Genomic DNA, 21561 nt, shown 5'->3' with positions numbered 1-21561 from the left:
TGTGCCAATATATTTATGCCTGTATCTGTTATTTTTATTCCAGGCATCTGAAGAAGTGGGTTTTTTTACTCATGAAAGCTTATGCCCAAATAAATCGGTTAGTCTTTAAGGTGCCACCGGACTCCTCCTTGTTTTTGCGGATACAGACTAACACGGCTACTCCTCACTTGACAGAATTGTTTGATTCACTGCATACCTGGGAATAAAACCTTTATACTAAACACCATCTAAAAACCTACATGCACCATATATTTATATAGGCTCTCTTACGACCACAGTCCTACCATATGTACTTCTGAGGAACAGGAAAACTAAAACATTTAAAACTTCTAAAGCTTGTCATGTTGTGGTAAAGACTGATACATTGTTTTATGGCAGAGAAGAGCCAGGAGCACAGAGAAGCACATGTAATTGCAATGGAGGTAAGTGCTTTATTAGTAACAACAAGGTATGACACAGTCACAGCACTACTGCTCGGTGTCAGGAGAGCCACAGTATTAACTTTTTTGTGCTGGAAGGCACTTAAGAGAGGCTAAAATAGCAATTCTGTCCATAAAAATGTCATGACTGAAGTCCGCCCAGGTCTAGAAGCAAGTGCTGAGTCTCCCAGGGGAAAGCTGGATTTCTACCCTTGTGTGAAAACCCTATAGGATGCAATAAGGACAAAGCCAATATTGTTCAATAGCAATTAGGAGGGAATGCTTTTTTAATAACATTCCAAGGAGAGATATGAACGTCACTAAACTTAAGACGGCATCCAGTTGCCACTTTAATCATCCTATTACTTTGGCTTTAAAAATTGCTGAGCAAAGGAAAATGGTTCTCTGAAGTCTGATGTCTGTTTTAAAATTCTGACTTAACATTTGTCTCCCTCCAAAACAGCTTACTATCACCCCTTCAGGATTTTCACACAGTTATAAACTGGTACCTGATATTTTAGGGAGATCAGTTTGAAGAAACTAGGCTATGGCTAAGCAAATAAAAATTGTTGGTAATGTAGCGTCTAATTTGGGCCTCAATCCTACATCAATGGAAGGTTGTGCTTTGGGAAGGGAGGGGCTACTTCAGTGTGAGCACAATGGGGCACTACATGTGCAATATGTTCCCTTCTATTACTGCAGGTGAGAGTCAGGAGCTGGTTGTAGCTTAGAGAGGGGACAAGGGTATTTTTATAATAGTTCTCTCTCTTTTCCTCAATATCCCCATTTTTGGAGCTGAAATACTAGATTCCCATCTCAGCTCCGCAGGAGCGTTTTATCATCATGGAGTGGGAACAACTATTCCAAAGTTAAGGTTAACATAAAACATGCCCATTTTGAATTTGATTCACTTTAAATTATAAAAAGTGTGCGTTAAATTTTTTAATCCAAAATTTCCACAACCTAAAACATTTTAATATTTTTTAAAGATATGGGCGAAGTTCCTTTTCTTCAATAAATACATACAAGTGGCTTTTTGGTATAATTTGATACAAAGTACCAAATGTTTCTTTGAGTCTCTCAATCTGCCCAGTGACACCACATTTCATAAAAACAGCCATACTGGGTAAGACCAATGGTCCATTTAGCCCAGTAGCCCGTCTTCCGACAAAGTGGCCAATGCCAGCTGCTTCAGAGGGAATGAACAGAACAGGTAATCATCAAGTGATCCATCCCATGTCGCCCATTCCCAGCATCAGGCAAACAAAGGCTAGGGACACCACCCCTACCCACCCTGGCTAATAGCCATTGATGGACCCATCCTCCATGAACTTATCTAGTTCTTTTTTGAACCCAATTATAGTTTTGGCCTTCACAACATCTTCTGGCAAAGAGTTCAATAAGTTGACTGTGTGGTGTGTGAAGAAATACTTCCTTTTGTTTTAAGCCTGCTGCCTACTAATTTGCTCACCCCTAGTCCTTGTGTAATGAGGAGTAAATAATACTTCCTTATTTACTTTCTCCATACCAGTCATGATTTTATAGACCTCTAACATATCACCCCTTAGTTGTCTTTTTTCCAAGCTGAAAAGTCCCTGTCTTATTAATTTCTCCTCATATGGAAGCTGTTCCATGCCCCTAATCATTTTTGTTGCCCTTCTCTGTACCTCTTCTAATTCCAATATATCTTTTTTGAGATTGGGTGACCTAATCTGCACACAGCATTCAAGACGTGGGCATACTATGGATTTATATAGAGGCAATATGATAATTTCTGTCTTATTTATCTATCCCTTTCTTAACGATTCCCAACATTCTGTTAGCTTTTTTGACTGCTGCTGCATATTGAGTGGATGTTTTCAGAGAACTAGCCACAGTGACTCCAAGATCTCTCTCGAGTGGTAACAGCTAATTTAGACCCCATCATTTTATATGTATCGTTGGGATTGTGTTTTCCAAGGTGCATTACTTTGCATTTATCAACATTTCATTTCATCTGCCATTTTGTTGCCAAGTCGCCCAGTTTTGTGAGGTCCCTTTGTAGCTCTTCACAGTCTGCTTTGGACTTAGCTATCTTGAGTAGTTTTGTATCATCTGCAAATGTTGCCACCCCACTGTTTACCAGTTTTCCACATCATTTATGAATATGTTGACAGTACTTGTCCCAGTACAGACCCATGGGGAACACCACTATTTACCTCTCTCCATTATGAAAACTGACCATTTATTCCTACCCTTTCTTTCCTATATTTTAACCAGTTACTGATCCAGGAGAGGCACTTCCCTCTTATTCCATGACAGCTTACTTTACTTAAGAGCCTTTGGTGAGGGACCTTGTCAAAGGCTTTCTGAAAATCTAAGAACACTATATCCACTGGATCCCCCTTGTCCACATGCTTGTTGACCGCCTCAGAAGAATTCCAGTAGATTGATAAGGCATGATTTCCCTTTACAAAAGCCATGTTAACTTTTCCTCAACAAATCGTCTTCATTTATGTGTCTGATAATTCTGTTCTTTACTATATTTTCAACCAATTTGCCCAGTACAGAAATTAGGCTTACTGGCCTGTAATTGTTGAGATTGCCTCTGAAGCCTTTTTAAAAAATTGGCGTTATATTAGCTATCCTCCAGTCATATGGTACACAAGCTGATTTAAATGATATGTTACAGACTACAGTCAGTAGTTCTATAATTTCACATTTGAGTTCCTTCAGAACTCTTGGGTGAATACCATCCAATCCTGGGACTTATTACTGTTTAATTAATCAATTTGTTCCAAAACCTCCTCTAATGACACCTCAATCTGGGATAGTTCCTCAGATCTGTCACCTACAAAAAATGGCTCTGGTTTGGGAATCTCCCTCACACCCTCAGCCGTGAAGACCAATGCAAAGAATGAATTTAGTTTTCTGCAATGGCCTTATCCCCTTTGAGTGCTCCTTTAGCGTCTCGATCATCCAGGGGCCCCACTGGTTGTTTATAGGAGGCTTCCTGCTTCTCATGTACTTAAAAAAAAAATTGCTATTACTTTTTGAGTCTTGGTCTAGCTGTTCAAATTCTTTTTTGGCCTTCCTAATTATATTTTTGCACATCACTTGCCAGAGTTTATGCTCCTTTCTATTTTCCTCAATAGGATTTAAATTCCACTTTTTAAAGGATGCCTTTTTGCTTCTAACTGCTTCTTTTACATTGTTGTTTAGCCACAGTGGCACTTTTTTGTTCCTCTATGTTTTTTAATTTGAGGTATACATTTAATTTGAGCCTCTATTGGGGAGGCTTTCAAAAAGTTGCCATGCAGCTGATAGGAATTTCACTTTTGGCACTGTGCCTTTTAATTTCTGTTTAACAAACTTCCTCATTTTTGTGTAATTCCCTTTTCTGAAATTAAATGCTACCGTGGTGGAATGCTGTAGTGCCCCCTCCACGCCCTCCAACACACACACACACACAGATGTATTATGGTCACTATTACCAAGCAGTTCAGCAATATTCACCTCTTGGATTAGATCCTGTGTTCCATTTGGGACTAAATCAAGAATTGCCTCTCCTCTTCTGGGTTCAAGGACTAGCTGCTCCAAGAAGCAGTCATTTAAGGTGTCAAGAAACTTTCTCTCTGCATCCTATCCTGAGGTGGCATGTACCCAGTCAATATGGGGATAGTTGAAATCCCCCATTATTATTGAGGTTTTTTTATTTTTATAGCCTCTCTAATCTCCATGAATGTTTCACAGTCAGGATCACCATCCTGGTCAGGTGGTTAGTAGTATATCCCTACTGCTATATTCTTATTATTAGAGCATGGAATTACTATTCATAGAGATGCTATGGTACAGTTTGATTCATTTAAGATTTTTACTTCATTTGACTCCATGCTTTCTTTCACATATAGTGCCACTTCTGTACCAGCACAACCTACTTTGTTGAACTTCCATCTTTTCATATGCTGTGTATTTAAACCTCTACTTTATTTTCCATTCCATGCATCTCATGAAGTGGGTTTTAGCCCACGAAAGCTTATGCCAAAATAAATTTGTTAGTCTCTAAGGTGCCACAAGGACTCCTCATTTGTTTTGGTGATACAGACTAACATGGCTACCACTCTGAAACCTTTCATTTGACTGTTTCTCATCAGTTCCTACCCATATTTTATCATCTTCCATCCTCTCCTCCTTACTATGATACAGAGAATCTCCATTAATAGATCCTCCCCTAAGATCTCTGTCCAAACCACTGCACCTGTCGGCTTCCCCCAGCCCTTAGTTTAAAAACTGCTCTACAACCTTTTTAATTTTACATGCCAGCAATCCGGTTCCATTTTGTTTTAGGTGGAGATCATCTTTCCTGTATAGGCTCCCCCTTTCCCAAAAGGTTCCCCAGTTTCTAATAAATCTAAACACCTCTTACCTACACCATCGTCTCATCCACGCATTGACACCCTGCAGTTCGGCCTCTCTAACTGGCTCTGCATGTGGAACTGGAAGCGTTTTAGAGAATGCTACCAAGGAGATCCTGGACTTCAGTCTCTTACCTAGCAGCCTAAATTTGGCCTTCAGGACCTCTTTCCTATCCTTCCCTATGATATTGGTACCTATATGTACCACGACTACTGGCTCCTCCCCAGCGCTACACGTAAGTCTGTCTAGATATCTTGAGAGTCCCGCAACCTTCGCACCCTGCAGGCAAGTCACCATGTGGTTCTCCAGGTGATCGTAAACCCACCTTATGTTTCTAATGATCAAGTCGCCCATTACTAATACCTGTCTCTTCCTAATAACTGGAGTTCCTTCCCCCTGAAATGCTATTCTCTTGCACTGAGGATACCTTTCATCACCATATGTTTAAAAACAAGTATTAGCTCAACATTAGCTCAATAAGCCAAATGTAGTTTAAGAACAGAAATATTAAAGTATTTAAAAAAATAAATCTGTACTCAGCCCAACTGTGAATGAGGTAATGTTCTCCCACTTTTGTAACCTGCTTTGAGACATACAATACAAAAGCACTAGATAAGTGCCTAATTACATTGAGCACATTTGACAGATGGGGTAACTAGTGGACAGAGAGGTTCAGGGATACTGCAGAGAGGTAACATGGCCTTAGCTAAGCTTAGGCCTTGACTATCAAACCACCAGCTTTTCGAAATCAGGGCAAATTTGTAGAAACGCTATTTTTAATAATGCAGTTAGCTGACATGCTGATAACACAACTCTGACAGCTTGTTAGTATGGTCTTCAATTCTAGCAAATAACCCCAACTGTAGTCAGCCTCGTCCTTGTTTACACAGGCCATAAAGCTGGGGTCAACAGCCTACTGGTAAACATATCTTTAAAAAGAGAGTGTTTACATTACGAAAATATGATTTATACAAACCTCAAGGGATTAAGGTTCTGGGCCTGGGTTTGATCTTCAATATCGCCTTTTAGCAAAACAATAATACTTTTTATCAAATGAAACTAAATACAACTCTTTTACCAGCAGAGTCAAAATATGAACTCAACACAGCCATTTTGAAAGATGAAACTTATCTACGCACATTTATAAACTGACTCAAATGCAAGTTCCCCTATCTTATACCGTCAGAAGTTGTTTTTCCTACTAAACTACATACAATTCTGTTTCTTGAGAATATGGTATATGGAGAGCTGGTAGTGTAACGCCGACAGATCCCGGTCGTCAGCGTGTGGGATAGAAGCTGGGGCCTCTGGAACTTAGTACATGCGCTAAAAGCCAACTGTCTGTTAGGTAAGGCTGTAGAGCAGATTCTTTTTCTCTCTCTCTCTCTTTCTCTCAGTGGTCTCGGTGCCAGTAGATGGAGCAGAACACCACACCCAGGATGTGTGTGGGTTACAGTAGCAACATCTTTATTTAGGTTGCCTAACACTTCGCATTATGAAGACACTTGCAGACTTTGAGAAACTCACACCTCCATTGTTTGCAACACGCTTTTGAAATTTGGCAGTGGGAAAGACCTCTGGCTAGAAAAGTACCTTTTCTTTGAACAGTGAAATTCTATTCAGGGTTTGGTGAGAAACGGTTAGAAAAGAGTCACTTCCCCTTCTCTCACTTGCCTTCCACCTGGAAAAAAATTGGTAGAATGCCAAAATCATAACAAACAGATACTCAAAAAAAGCAGAGCCCATACACTAAAGCAGCTGCTACCACTGCCATTCCTATGCTGAGAACGGCTGGGGTCTACCAGAGCAACTTGAGTGAGTGGAGAGGCATACCCGGTGAGGCTCCCCCAACCAAACTTTCTCAGATGCAGCACATGGCCTCAGCAGCCTATTTACCCCACACCAACAATAAAATTTATTTTTAACCTTTAACACCCTTCATTCCCTAGGAAATTTCATACCAAAACAAGTTAGCAGAAGGTTATTTAGGTTACAGATCCAAGCACCATACAATTAGGAAATCCCACATTTAAGGTGCCCATGCAACTTAATTTTGCCCCCAGGTGCATATGCATTATGCTACAGCATTTAATTACATGATCACATACTTCCCCATCCCTCACACACACACACACACACAAAAACACGACTCCTACCTCATTGAAAGCACAGGAAGGCCTTTCCTGACCTTTGAGTGCTCAACTTTGCAATCTATACAACGTTCTTTGAATGTAACTTGTTGGTGTAATTTCCTCGATTTTGAATCATAATGTATTCTCTATCACAATATAGTAACTGATATTTTCCATTAGCACTATCCCTTCGAAGTATTAAAGTACTGAAATCAAGATACTAAAAGTAATACATTAAAACAAAACTTAGCAACCTATAAGTCAGAGTTACAACTGTGGTGAAATATGGATTTATACTCAACGAATGAAATCTTGGCCATACTGAAATCAAGGGTAAAATTTCCACTGTCTTCAATAGGGTCAGAATTTCACCTATAAATTCGTTAGATCTTTGCTTAGAATCATAGAATATCAGGGTTGGAAGGGACCTCAGGAGGTCATCTAGTCCAATCCCCTGCTCAAAGCAGGGCCAATCCCCAATTTTTGCCCCAGATCCCTAAATGGCCCCCTCAAGGATTGAACTCACAACCCTGGGTTTAGCAGGACAGTGCTCAAACCACTGAGCAATCCCTCCCGCCATATACTTCTAAGTGCCTGAGTTTGAAAGTGATATGGTCAAGAAGTAGTAACAATGTAGTTGACTTTTTTTAAAAAAAGTTTTTTTGTGATGTTTATATTTCCACTATCTGCTGGTGTATGTACCTAACATGCACATTATAATATAGAACCAGTTTCAAGATTGCTTGCAGCTAATAGCATAGCAATTATTAAAATCATATACTTTAAAAGGAAGCCATAAAAATTAGTAATTCTAAAAAATAGATACCTTATGTTAATTCTTACTATGAGTAATTCATGTATATTTATTTCTTTTTGTAAAATAGTAAACTCTTAAAAAATATTAGCTTACGTTAAATTTGGTATATTTGTGTTCAGATTGATGTAGTGAGAATGTACCATTTTTACACTGAGTTGCATGAGAAGGATGAGATAATATTTTGCATTGGACCAACTACTGTTGGTGAAAGAGACAAGCTTTTGAGTGTACACAGAGCTTACTTCAGACTTGAAGATATTACTTCACCCACCTTGTCTCTCTAATATCCTGGGACCAACATGGCTACATTGCCACTGCAAAGCAGTTAAAAAAAAAAAAAAAAACAAAGAACACAAAAGCACCGCCACACACCGGCTTTTAGTCCAGAAGTCCATGAACTCTTCAAGAAGAATACTTACACATACTGCCACTGACAAAGTTGGCCAATTTTAAATGTTACAGTATCAGTCTCACAATTTGTTTTTTTAATTATTACCTGGGTGAAGCTGCAATTTTAGATGAACCTGGGATTTCTGGAACAGGCCGATGTCTTAGCATAAATGACCGAGTTGTTCTGGGAACTACTTTCGTGCAGCTTTGCTTACAAGGACCATACAAGTCATTATCCACCATTTCACCTTTGAACTCAAAGAATGGAGAATCTGGTAGGACATTTGGTGAGATTTCCACCTCTGAGAATGCTAGATGCTCATTCTCACTGGACTTGGTTTCAGACGAGTCAGCAAAAGAAGACCGAGAAGTTGGATCTTCAACATATAATGCAGAATGGCTGTCTAGATGCAAGTTACCTTGTTGTGCCTGTGCTTTTTCCAGTGCAACATCCATATTCGGTATATTTTGAAAGTTAGCACTTTTCTCAATGTTTCCACTAAGGCCGACAGCATACCCTGAACAATCTGATTTTTGGTACAATGAACTAGAAGATTCAAAATCTGAAAAGCTACCATCTTTCACTTCCAATAACTCATGTTCAGTAAATTCACTCTTTTCTTTACTAAAAAGTCTTGCTGGTAATGCTAGAGATACTGGACTAGCTTTAGCAATCCCGCTGGAACTTAAATTGGATATTTTGGAAACCTGGGCATAGCACAAAGAATGACTTTCTCCTAATTCCTCCAAGTCCTTGAGTTTCACATTTTCAGATGAGATAGATTTTTCTTGCATTTTTGAAAATGTGATCTCTAATTGCTTAAGAATCCTTTTGCGGTGTCCAGTAAGCGATATTCCAATTTGCTGGAGCACATTATTATTTATTTCTATGCAGTCTAACACAGTGTTATAGCCAGCTTCTTTGAAGTAAGGAAGATACTGCACCAAGTTGATGTTGGCCAAGAATTCTTTGATATCAACATTCCTGTCTCTGGATGACATGATGGCCGTGTCATTCCTGATGTAGGCTCTCAACAATACAGCACAGTCACTAAATGCGCTTATTCTCCAGTGTAAAGTAAGTAAGTAAACTCCAGAAGTAAACTCTTCTTCAGCCACTCTAGAGAGAATGAAATTTCTTCCAAAAGGAGCAGTTCTGCATAGGCCAAGGATGTAAACTGTAAACCCAGAAGGGAAAAAAAAAAAAAAAAAAGTTAAGAAATGGTATTTTTCCCCAGTGAACGTAGTGCTTGCATTCACAATCTAAGCCAAAATGCTGAAGTCTCACTCTCCATCCATTTTGGAATTTACTTAAAACATTTACTTAAAATCTCAAACAGATAAACAATCTAAAATCTTGGGCTAATTAAGGGGAATAGTGAAATTTGAGTTTTTAAAATTCAGAACGAATACTGTTATATTGTTTCCTTTGGAAATGTGGTTCACAACAGGGTTCTGTTATACTCTACAGTCTACACCATCCTTTGTGTTGGACAAGGTTTAGAAAGGCAACCCCACACTCATACACTATTCTTATGGAGTGACTAGACAGAATGTCTTCCAGGTGCACTAAATGTCCTTAACTAATGTGCTGAAGAGTACACTCTGGACCGAGAGAGCATGACAGGTCTGCTACTAGCACACACAAATGAGCCCTAACATAAAGATGCATATTGGGTCTCCTTGGGAAAGGAATAGGGAAAGACAGCAAAAAAGCTGCCCAGTTCATTGAGCTGTCTGACTCATGGACCCGGACTCTGCTCTAACACAATCCCTAATGAATAAGAAGCTACTTGTAGCAACATATCTTCCCCTCACTTTATGTTGTTTGGAGGTAAAAGGCAGAATTTACCCTATAGGCATCTAGAAATCACTTCACCCTGTTTAATAATATCCAACAAGACCACACAGGAAGAAGTGAAAGATGCTAAATCCATTTGAAACAACAGGGGAAGTTTAGGTAGGCAAAATAATTATCCAAACCACAAATTTAGCCAGGGAAAAATAGATTAAACATCTTGAGACAGTTTTGTCAAGAAGTAATGACCACTAAATGCTCAGGTTATCAGTTATACATATTTGAAGATGAGACATTAACAAAGTCAATTGGTACACAACGTCAACCGCGTACAATAAAGGGGGGGGGGGGAGGGGGAGGGGAGATGTACTACTGCCAAGCCGTTCATGATTCAGACAACCCAATGTCATTCCAGTGATGTGGCTGGTCTCAAGAAGGGTGTAACTTGGGCAGCCACACAATACGTCAGTGGGGAAAAGCAATGGGGAAGAAAAGTAACTAATCAGCCTAAGCTGTTTTTCTGGAGACCAGTAAAGTATATGAACTCTGACAGATATGCATCATTCTTCACTGCTGAAGAAACTACAGCATTTTAGTCATAAGTTTTGAAACGAATGAAGTCTAAAATACCCCAAGAATCCTTGAATATTATGGTGACTTTACATTACAAGAAGCTATAACTTTACTTTCTTTTTTAGATAAACAGAAGTCAAACATAAGAGTACTTCAAGGTATCTTTCTAACAGCTTACATGAAGAAATATTAGAGGGACATTAAATATGGGCCCAAATTAAGGTTTATTTCTTTTAATTCCATTGGAAACATTTAAAAAAGAAATCCACTCTAGTGTTTGCAACCCAAAAACTTTATACACTAGCACAATGCAGCAGGACCAGAAAATGGAATAGACTATACCTAGGTTTGGCAGAACTCAATTTTTTATAATGTTGACAAATGTTTATGTTTATTTCTAAGCTTTTTTATTTACCTATTTACATTTTCATAGTTGTGAAAAATTATGGATTTAAGCATTTATTTCTGTTGATTTATATTTTTACAGTGGTGAGAAGTCATGGAGAGGTCAGACAATTTTTAATGACAGTGCACAATGAGAATCAAAACGTTAAAGATTTTATAAGTGTTAAAACACATTATCAACATCACACATGAAAATATTGTAAGTAAATATACTTAAATCAAACTCTAATTAGTTCTTAAGCAGCATTTTTCTTACTTTGCCTATTGTACATTTTGACTATCCATGGAAATATTTTTTCATGGGTTTGTATGTGCATGGTGAAATTGACATTTAACAACATTTATTAATAAAATTCTAATCCTTCCAACACTAGCCATAACCAAAAAAAAAAACCTGTCTAATCTATATTCATTGTCCAAGTGGATACAAAACAAAACAAAAAAAAGTTAGAATGCACATTTAAGATTCAGTTTAAACTATCTAAAATGATATGATAAACATAGTTTAAGACTCTTATTAATCCAGTAGTAGCCCTTTAGGAAGGAAGGAAGGAATATATTCCATTTATAGAATCAGATATACAAATCAACTGTGGCTAAACATTTCAAATTCCTTCAGTCTGTGTATATGGTTAAAGTATAGCTACTGTTTTTGGCCAATTACTTAAGATCCGGAAAGTATGTTGTAAATAATCTTACAGTATGCTAGAAATTCTGCCCTAAATGACATTTCTAATCCTTCTTGAGAGCTACTAAATAATAAAATAAAATAAATAAAAATGCTCTACCTGAACAAGTTTAAGTCATTTAATTTTTCTAAAGAGTTTTCATGCTTTTTAAAGACTTTCTATTGGAGTGGGGGAAGGGAAATATTCTAACAACTAAAGTGTATAAATATAGGTTACTGTCAACCAGAGACTGATCTCATGGGTGTGCTGTGGAAGACTCAGGGCATGTCTACACTTACCGGGAATCGATGATGTGGGGATCAATGAATTGGGGGGGGGGGGGGGGGGGGGGAGAGAGGAATGTCAATTTAGCAGGTTTAGTGAAGACCCACTAAATCAACCACAGATCACTCTCCTATCAACTCCGGTACTCCACCAGAATGAGAAGCGTAATGGAAGTTGATGGGAGACGCTCTCCCGTCGACCCAGTGCAGTGCAAACACCACAATAAGTCAACCTAAGCTACATCGACTCCAGCTACATTATTCACATAGCTGGAGTCACGTAACTTAGGTCGACTTACTGTAGACAAGGCCTCAGACTTGTGAGTTACTGTAGGCTCCTGGGCAGATCCACAGCTACTGTATTCATTGTCCAATTGACAATAGCTACTGTAAATGGTCACAGCTCCATTGAAGGTAATGAACCTACAAGTATTTACATCAGCTGGAAAGCTGCCCCATAGTCCACGTGAATTTGGACAGTAACGCTGTTCTTTATACGCTCTCAAGAACAGTCAGACAGTACTGACAGCAACTTTAGTGAAAGTCATATAACTCTTTATCTTGCTCTTATGACGGTCTTCCACAGCTAGGTGACCACAAACACTTCTGTATTTGGGATCCAATTGCAAAGAACTCTCCGTCTCCTGCAACTACCTTCAAAGCTACAGTAAAAATGTGGGGGTTAAAAAAAAAAAAAAAAAGATTTAAAGTTAGCTAATGATTTATTTCAACAAAATGGGAAAGTCAGCAGAAAGAAAAAGCAAGGTTACAAAAACACACACTCCACTCTGAAAGGAGTGAGACCCCTTTGTTTTATACCTTTACTTTCCACACTCCATCTACTCTGTCTTTTAGGGTCTGTCTACACTGGACTGTGAACCTAGGTCTGGTAGACTCGGGTCTGTAGACTAAATGTTTCCACGCACAGGCTCAGGCATCCACAATGCAATTGCAAACGTGGGTTTACAATTGCTGGACCCAGGTCTCACAGCCATGCTAATGCATCCATACTGCACTACGCAGGCCTTCTGACTGCCATCTGTAACTTGACCTGCATCCACGCTGCAGAATGACAGGGCTTGGAACAGAGTCTCAATGGGACTTGGGCTCTCACCCATCCCACCAGCAGGTCCTGAATGCTTGCTGACCAAGTCAAACTCACTTGTGTGTGGATGGAAGGGTGGGCTTGGGCTTAAACTGAATCAGACATGCATCTGACGAAGTGGGTATTCACCCACAAAAGCTTATGCTCCAATACATCTGTTAGTCTATAAGGTGCCACAGGACACTCTGCCGCTTTTACAACACTGCTACCCCTCTGATACAAGTGTGTAGTGTAGATGTACCCTTAGATTCCAATCAAGCTAACATATACACATATGAGCAAGTTTGATGGGGCATCTCAGATGTTTAAGAATTTTCAGGATTAAGGTCAGAAATTCCTTGTAAGGAAGAGAACTACTGTACCCACATCAAGCCTTCAACAAACTGCACATACCATTAATTGCAGGATTGGGGCCTTAGACACCCCCACACACACACACCGCTTAGCTCTTTAAAATTCAAACCATCTCTTTCCTGTTTGGAACGTACCTTGCACATCATGGATGCCCACGGTCATCTTCTAGCCCATCACTCAAGACTCATTACCCCATGCACTTAGGAGATCCACAAAACAGAAAGCATCTGAAACTGCCTTCAAGCAGTTCCAAAGCAGCTTCATGCAGTATATCTTTATCAAAGTTTTAACATCTGCGGACAGTAGATTTCCCTTCTCTTTCCTCCTTTATAAAGTGCAATCTAGCCTTGGGAAAGCCTGATAACGTTTTCTATTCTGTAGCAGATGCTCTGACATGCAAGTACTAGCCTGAAGTAGCCTAAAAGAGGAACAACAATGTAGGTTGAACAGCATAGGATTTATGTGCCAATCTGACAAAAATGGAAATGATGCACCCTGATTAAAACCTGGGTAATAGGTAAGTGATCCCTACGTACAGTATAGAATTTGTAAGTGTCTTCAGTACATGTATTGCCCTCTCATCTAAAAGGATTCTAAAGTAGTGTTGTTTGTTTTATTTTAAAGTAGCTCAAAGTAGATCTTTGTTCGGGGGGGGGGGGGGGTGGGCGGGGAGAGGAGAGGAGGAAATCTTATACTGAGTGGCACAGAGTTGTTTACATTTCTTGAGCTTCACTGATTGAGATGGCATTTTAACAATTACTAAAAGTCTTCTTGTAAAGTTTTGTAGTCTTCAAAATGAAACACCTCAAAAAATAAGACTATTGAAACAAAACATAATATGTTCTGCAAATTCTTAGCGTACGTAGGGGACAGCTTTCAGATTCAAAAAATTGAGGAAACTAGGAGGTCATCCATTTTCGATCTTGTTTTTCCCAACAGGGATGATTAGTTGCAAACATGAATGCGGTCGGGAACTTGGGAGGAAGTGGTCATGATCTGATAGAATTCAAGATCCTATGAAAAGCAGGACCCGAGAACAGTAAAACAAGGATATTGGAGGAATTAGCTGAAGAAATCTCAGTGCCACTGGCAATAATATTTACAAACTCATGGATGACAGGAGAAGTCCCGGAAGAAAGGAGAAAGCCTAATGTAGCACGCATCTTTAAAAGGGGAAAAAGGAGGAGCCGGGGAACTATAGACCCGTCAGCCTGAATTCAATACCTGGGAAGCTACTAGAGCAATGCATAAAACACTGAATGTGTGAATACCTGGAGGATGAAGAGGTGATCACTGGCAGCCAGCATGGATTTACCAAGAACAAGTCATGCCAAACCAAACCAAACTTCTTTGACGGGGTAACTGATTTGGTTAGGGGGAATACAGTGGACATAATATACCTGGACTTCAGCAAGGCTTTTAACATAGTCCCACCAGACATTCTGATAAGTAAGCTGGAAAAATGCAGGCTTCACAGACCAACTATTATGTGGATACATAACTGGTTAAAAGAACAGGAGTACTTGTGGCACCTTAGAGACTAACCAATTTATTTGAGCATAAGCTTTCGTGAGCTACAGCTCACTTCATCGGATAAAGCATCCGATGAAGTGAGCTGTAGCTCACGAAAGCTTATGCTCAGATAAGCTGGTTAGTCTCTAAGGTGCCACAAGTACTCCTGTTCTTTTTGTGAATACAGACTAACACGGCTGTTACTCTGATAACTGGTTAAGCAACCACAAACAAAGAGTAACTATTAATGGAATGATGTCAGATTGGAGGAAGATCTCAAGTGGAGCTCCACAGGGCTCTCCTCTGGGTCCAGTGTTGTTTAACATCTGGATGTAGATAGAGCATAGTGATCAAGTTTGCAGATGACAGAAAGCTGGGGAGGAGAGGTTGCCAATACATGGGAGGATAGAGCTAAAATTCAGAGGGATCTCGATAAACTGGAGAACTGGGCTATCGACAACAAAATGAAATTTAACAAAGACATGTAAGGTGCTACACTTAGGGAAGAAAAACCAAATGCACAAATACAGATTGGGGGAAAAACTGGCTTGGCAGCAGCAATGCTGGGAAGAATCTGGGAGCTGTGGTGGATTACAACCTCAACATGAGACAGCAATATGATGCTGTTGCAAAAAAAGCAAATGCAATTTTAGATTGCATTAACAGAGGCATAACATGCAAGTCACAGGAGGGGATAGTACCACTCTACTCGGCACTGGTTAGGCCTCAGCTGGAGTACTGTGTACAATTTTGGTCACCAACGTATAGAAAGGATGTGAAGAAAGTGGAAAGGATTCAGACATGAGCAACAAAGGTGATCAAAGGGATGGAATGCATGCCATATGAGCAAAGGCTGAAGGAACTGGGTATGTTTAGTTTTGAAGAGAGGAGATTAAGGAGGGACATGATAGTCTTCAAACACTTGAAAGGCTGCCATAAAAAAAGATGGAGAAAAATTGTTCTCTCTTGCCACAGAGTGGAGGCCAAGAGGCAATGGGTTCAAATCACAGCATAGCAGATTTAGATTAAATCTCAGGAAAAACTTCCTAACTCTAAGAACAGTAGAACAATGGAACAGACTGCTTCAGGAGGTTGTGGAAGCTTCTTCACTAGAGATTTTCAAGAGGCGGCTAGATAGCCATCTATCTTGGATAATTTAGATACAACCCCTCCTGCATCTTGGCAAGGGTTTAGACTAGATGACTGCTGTCATCCCGTCTAACCCTATGATTCTGTGGTGGCGGCGTCCAGGTACTAGATGGTTTTTGGATGAAATTACCAGAGATTCATCTGATAGCAAAATGCCAGCTTCCCAGAGATCCCCTGACCTGCTTACTTAATGCTTCAGTGAAGGATCTGCATTTTAAACAGGACAGCAAATTAATTGCTTTATTGTTAGCAGCAAAGACTTTGTATTGCATATTATCAGAAAAAAAGTGAGTTTTCCTCCTGTGAAACTGTGGTCTAGTAAAATGTGGACTGTCCTTGTCACATGACGAGCTTTCACACCAAGTACATACACAAGAGAAGTGCCAAAAAGAGGAGAGGTATTTAGAAAATTTGGTCACCCCTTTTAGCATACTTGGGGTGCGGGGCTCCCCAGCCAGCAAGCCAGAATCTTTAGCCAGGTTCTTGGAATATGAATTTGACCATGAACGCACCTCTTAAGTGCATTACTTAATGTTTTATTGTAACTTTGCCTTAATAAAAAGTTTTTAAAAATGAATAAGCTTGCTTATAGTCAACACATCGCAGACTGTTGGAAGAAAAAAGCATGAACATATTTGCATTGTAGCAGAACTGGCAAAGATCACTATAACAAATGTGCTATAACAGTTCCATTTAAAATACTGTTTGCAGTTGCTCACTGCTTTCTGAAACTTCATCTTTGGAAATAAAATTTTCCAGCCCTGGTCTCTGTCCAAGTTTTGTTTATTTAAAGTCTGAGCAAAAGTGGTTTAGCAATTTAACTATGAGAAGAGTACAATTATTTAAAAATTTAAAATTGGCAGGGATGCAGCAGGGGTAAGGTAGCCGAGACTGAGAGCAGGCCTGGAGCTGAGAGCGGGTGCCAGGAACGGAGCCACAGCCAGGCAACAGAGGGAGCCAGTAGCTAGGTGCAGAGCCAAGGCTGGAGACGGGAGCTGGGGCCGTAGCTAGAGACGGGGCTGGATGGTACTCCCTCCCTGCTTCCCCTGGGGGCTGGCCCAGGCCCCATGGTGACCCCCTGAATGTTCCTCTGCGCCCTCCCCCCCTTTGTGGGGCGCACTGCACAGTTTAGGAATCTCTGAGCTACACTGTACTTCCCTAGTTTGTTTACGAGAACGTCATCTGAGACAGTATCAAAATCCTTACTAAAGTCAAGATATATCACATCTACTGCTTCCCCCCATCCACAAGGCTTGTTACCCTCTCAAAGAAAGCCATCAGGTTGGTTTGACATGATTTTCCTCTTGACAAATTCATGCTGACTGTTACTCATCGCCTTATTATCTTTTAGGTGTTTGTAAATTGATTGCTTAATTATTTGCTCCATTATCTTTCCAGGTACTGAAGTTAAGCTCACTGGTCTGTAATTCCTCCGGTTGTGCTTATTTCCCTTTAATAGATAGGCACTATGTTTGCCCTTTTCCAGTCCTCTGAAATTTCTCCTATCTTTCATGACTTTTCAAAGATAATCACTGATGGCTCAGATATCTCCCCAGTCCTCCAGTAGTCTAGGATGTATTTCATCAGGATCTGGTGATTTAAATACATCTAACTTGTCTAAGTCATTTGTAACTTGTTCTTTTCCTATTTTAGCCTCTGATCCTTCCTCATTTTCACTGGCATTCACTATATTAGACATCCAATCACTATTAACTTTGTTGGTAAGAACCGAAACAAAAAAGTCAGTTAGCACTTCTGCCATTTCTGTTCCACATATTCGGTTATTGTTCTCCCCCTTCATCCTCCCATTGAGTAATGGGCCTACCCTGTCCTTGGTCTTCCTCTTGCTTCAAATGTATAGGTAGGACGTTTTCTTGTTACTCTCTGTGTCTCTAGATAGTTTAAACTCATTTTGTGCCTTGGCCTTTCTAATTTTATTCTGACATACTTGTGTTAATTGTTTATATTCATCCTTCATAATTTGATCTATCTTACACTTTTTGTAGGACTCTTTTGTGAGTTTCAGATCATTGAAAGTGTCCTAGTTAAGCCAGGGTGGTCTCTTGCCATACTTCCTATATTTCCTATGCAGTAGGATAGTTTGCTTAATAATGTCTCTGAGTCAGCCATCTTGAAATCCATTATCTGTATTGTGCTTTTTTCCCTTCTATCATTCTTTAGAATCATGAACTCTACCATTTCATAAGCACTTTTACCTAAGCTGCCTTCCACTTTCAAATTCTCAACCAGTTCTTCCCTATTTGTCAAGATCAAATCTAGAACAGCCTAGGAGACACTTTTGTAAGGAACTTTAAGGGGGAAGGAGTAGAAAGACCAAGAGTGATATTAACTGAAACAAATTTCTGACTTTTTAAAAGTCCACAGCTAAAGAGTTATTTGTTAAATTAGTCATTCTAAAAAATGATCAGTTGCACAATTATTAGTAGGTTCCAGTGCTGAAGCATGTGCTGTATTCAGATCCATGTAAACAAGAGTAAAAAATGACCAAGATAGGACTTATTAACTATTGTTAGATTTCATTGTTTCATTATCTATATTTTCCATTGTGAATACAATCCAAGACATATTGCCAAAGCTAACAGGCCTAGAAAAGATATATAATAATATAGATCAATTAATAAGTCCATTCGCAATGCTTTTTTCTGTATTAGAAATACTTAAGTGATCTTTTAAAAGTTCTAACTGCTCTACTCTCAGCAACAACTGTGAATAAGAAAGCAGCGCAGAGGAAACAGAACTAATTTAAAGCTATTTCTGCGTCAAGATTCAGAGGGGCAGTTAGGAGAAGTAAAAATATATTTGAGAATTATGAAATACTCATAAAAGAGTATCTTGTGACAAAATATTGCTCAACGTTTACTCGTTCCATTGCAAAATGCTCATCTTTTAGAGTCAAATTCTTCCACCTTTACTCCTTTTGAGTAGTACCTCAGCCTACAAGAAATCCCAGTAGGACTACTTGAAGAGTAAGGCTCCGAGAAGTAAGCAATTACTCAGCCTGAATAAGCGGACTATGGCCCCAAGTAATTCACTTCAAGGGTAGAATTAGTTCAGTGAGCTTTGCCTAGCTGCTGCAACAGCATTTGTGCATAGTTACACACACTGTGTCTCGCCTAGTGCTTTAAAAAGGGTCATAATTACTATACAGGTTTTTCAAAAACCAAAGTTCATTCACCATCTGCTAATGCTTCCACAGATGCATGGATTGTTTACAAGAAGTCTGTATAAATCTGTCCAAACTCTGAAAATAATTCCCCATTAAGGAAGCAAATAGAAAACAAAACATAAAAAACGTTAAAGAAAAAAATGCTAACAATTATTGTAAGATGTAATGGGATCTTTAAAAGAAAAACAAAAAAGCATACACACTGATTCCAACTGCCTACCTGGCTGCTCATATAAAACTAATAGTTCTAAAAGGTTACGAAACAGGAAATCGGATTCATCCTTACAAGATCTAGACTGTTCTCAGTGGTAGTGGATGGCAGAAAAAGGAGTAATGGCCTCAAGTTGCAGTGGGGGAGGTTTAGGTTGGATGTTAGGAAAAACTTTTTCACTAGGAAGGTGGTGAAACACTGGAATGCGTTACCTAGGGAGGTGGTGGAATCTCCTTCCTTAGAAGTTTTTAAGGTCAGGCTTGACAAAGCCCTGGCTGGGATGATTTAGTAGGGGATTGGTCCTACTTTGAGCAGGGGGTTGGACTAGATGACCTCCTGAGGTCCCTTCCAACCCTGATAGTCTATGATTAAGATATGCCCACTAAATTAGACTCTATTTAACATCAACTGTAAACAAATTGATTAACAAAATATTAACTGCCTATTTGTCAACCAAAGCCTTACAGTGCTACTGGTGTATTCTATTACAGACAAGAACTAATATAATATAAATTAGTTAATAGTGATAGTTTCCCTAGATTTCCATAACTCGTCCGGTAGTTATCTTTAATGAGCGATCTTATCCGATAGATGTTAAAGAAACAAATCAGCTGAATAACAAAATCCCCAAACAAGCACGGGGGACTGGGGCTGGTTTCCTTTCCGAGACGCCCACGCATCAGACGCTCTCGAAACTAAACACGAAATGAACAAAAAGGTGGCAGGCCGGAGCCGAAGACGCTGTACTTCGGGGAGTTACAGCCAGGAAAAAAAAAATCATCCCAAATCCTTGCAACTAGTGAAACTTGCAAGCTCCCTTCCACCCCCTTTGACTTACCTCTGTGCTTCGGAAGAGAGGGAGCTGGAGGGAGAAGGAGGGAAGTAGCACTTTAAATTCCCCTTCTGTCTATCCTACTTTCTCTTCCGTGTCCCGTCCTCCTGTTCCTTGTACCCCCTCCCTCACCTTCCGCCACCCCCTACCCTCTGATCTGCCCTAGCAGGCGGCGCGCTCGCGGGGTCCCATCGGGGTTCGGCAGCGGGCGCCTGCCTGGGCAGGGAACTCCAGCAAGGCGTTGCGTGCCGCACCTGGGGAGGAAGGGAGCGGCCATGCCGGAAGAGCCTGCTGCTCAGCACCTGGGACAGGAGGGCAGCCCGCCACCAGGCCCGGCGCCGGGGACTAACCCTACGCGCAGAGCCCTAGTGGGGGCGGGTGCTCCGGGCGTGCTGGCTTGGCAGCGCGTTTGCGAGCCTGCAGGAGGAAGCGAACTTGCAGTCACAAGCTTTTGCTTTGTGAAAGTTTGCTGCTGCAGCTAATTACTGGTGGCTTCACGCATGCCTGGGTGCTGAGACGCTTCCAATGCAGCCGTAGCAGCATCCTGAAAAAAGTCAGGCTGTTAACGCTTAGATTCCCCCTCTCCTTACGCCTTATGGGCTGCATCTGCCACTTACCAGCAGCCCTTGGGCTGCGGATGACGTGGCTGGAAGTGTTTGCAAACCCCAACTCCATGCCCATGTTACCGTCGTGTGTGCACATAACCCAACTGATAAACAAGAAACCGTTTCCTTTTACCAACCTGAAGAGCCTTTAATGCTTGGCCTGAAGCTCCAGGGAGGGTGCCGGCATGAACTGCGTTTCGCCCTTAGCAAACATGGTGTGCATCACTGTGACATGCAGATCCTTGCTTTCTGGGTGTTAAAGCTATCGTTGGCCACGGGTTTGTTACACCGGTAGTTGAGCTATCTACAACCAACATCACACTTGTCTACTGTACAGGGTGAAACCTCAATGTAGCAGCGGCTCAGAAATAAAATTCCCCTAGTGCAGTGGGTTTTCAAATTTTGTAGGCTGTCTACCCCTTTCCAAATAATCTACCTTGTATCTCCATCTGAGATAGGGTCATACTATACCTATGAAAATGGGGGGAAAGTCGCATTTTTCAGGAACACAACTACAACGTTAAGTGAGGAGTTACTGTACTAGGTTGTGGTTTGCATGATTATTTGCTGAATATCAGTGTTACAAAACAGTTCATACGCACTGCACCTTCCTTCTCCACTTCTAGGAACGTAACTGTAACATTCCTAAAAGTGGAGAAGGAAGCTGCAGCCTCCCTTAGCTTTATTTAGTTTCACATTCACTGACTTATACCATTCCCTGCTTT

General features: G+C 40.3%; 1 protein-coding gene across 9 annotated transcripts in view; it reads right to left on the bottom strand.

Annotated features, from left to right (window-relative positions):
• The window catches only part of ARAP2 (ArfGAP with RhoGAP domain, ankyrin repeat and PH domain 2), a 195673-nt gene extending 174342 nt beyond the window's left edge, over positions 1–21331 (bottom strand). For 4 of the 9 annotated variants that reach the window (XR_006290154.1, XR_006290155.1, XM_037897958.2 and 1 more), the window contains exons 1-2: positions 20238–20868; positions 8260–9331 (exon numbers count right to left, since the gene is read on the bottom strand). Coding sequence is in view for 7 of the 9 variants with exons in the window: in XM_037897958.2 (XP_037753886.1) it covers positions 8260–9155 (896 nt within the window). In the remaining 2 variants the exon portion in view is untranslated. Of the gene's footprint in view, positions 1–8259; positions 9332–20237; positions 20943–20973 lie in introns of those variants that run through there. The other 5 variants (XM_043544542.1, XM_037897956.2, XM_037897955.2 and 2 more) reach the window with 5 other exon arrangements.
• Between the last annotated feature and the right edge of the window lie 230 nt (positions 21332–21561).

Source organism: Chelonia mydas, chromosome 4, assembly GCF_015237465.2.
Source record: "Chelonia mydas isolate rCheMyd1 chromosome 4, rCheMyd1.pri.v2, whole genome shotgun sequence".
Classification (NCBI taxonomy): domain Eukaryota; kingdom Metazoa; phylum Chordata; order Testudines; family Cheloniidae; genus Chelonia; species Chelonia mydas.
The sequence above is the reverse complement of the archived record's forward strand: the minus strand, read 5'-3'. Positions and strand labels throughout refer to the sequence as shown.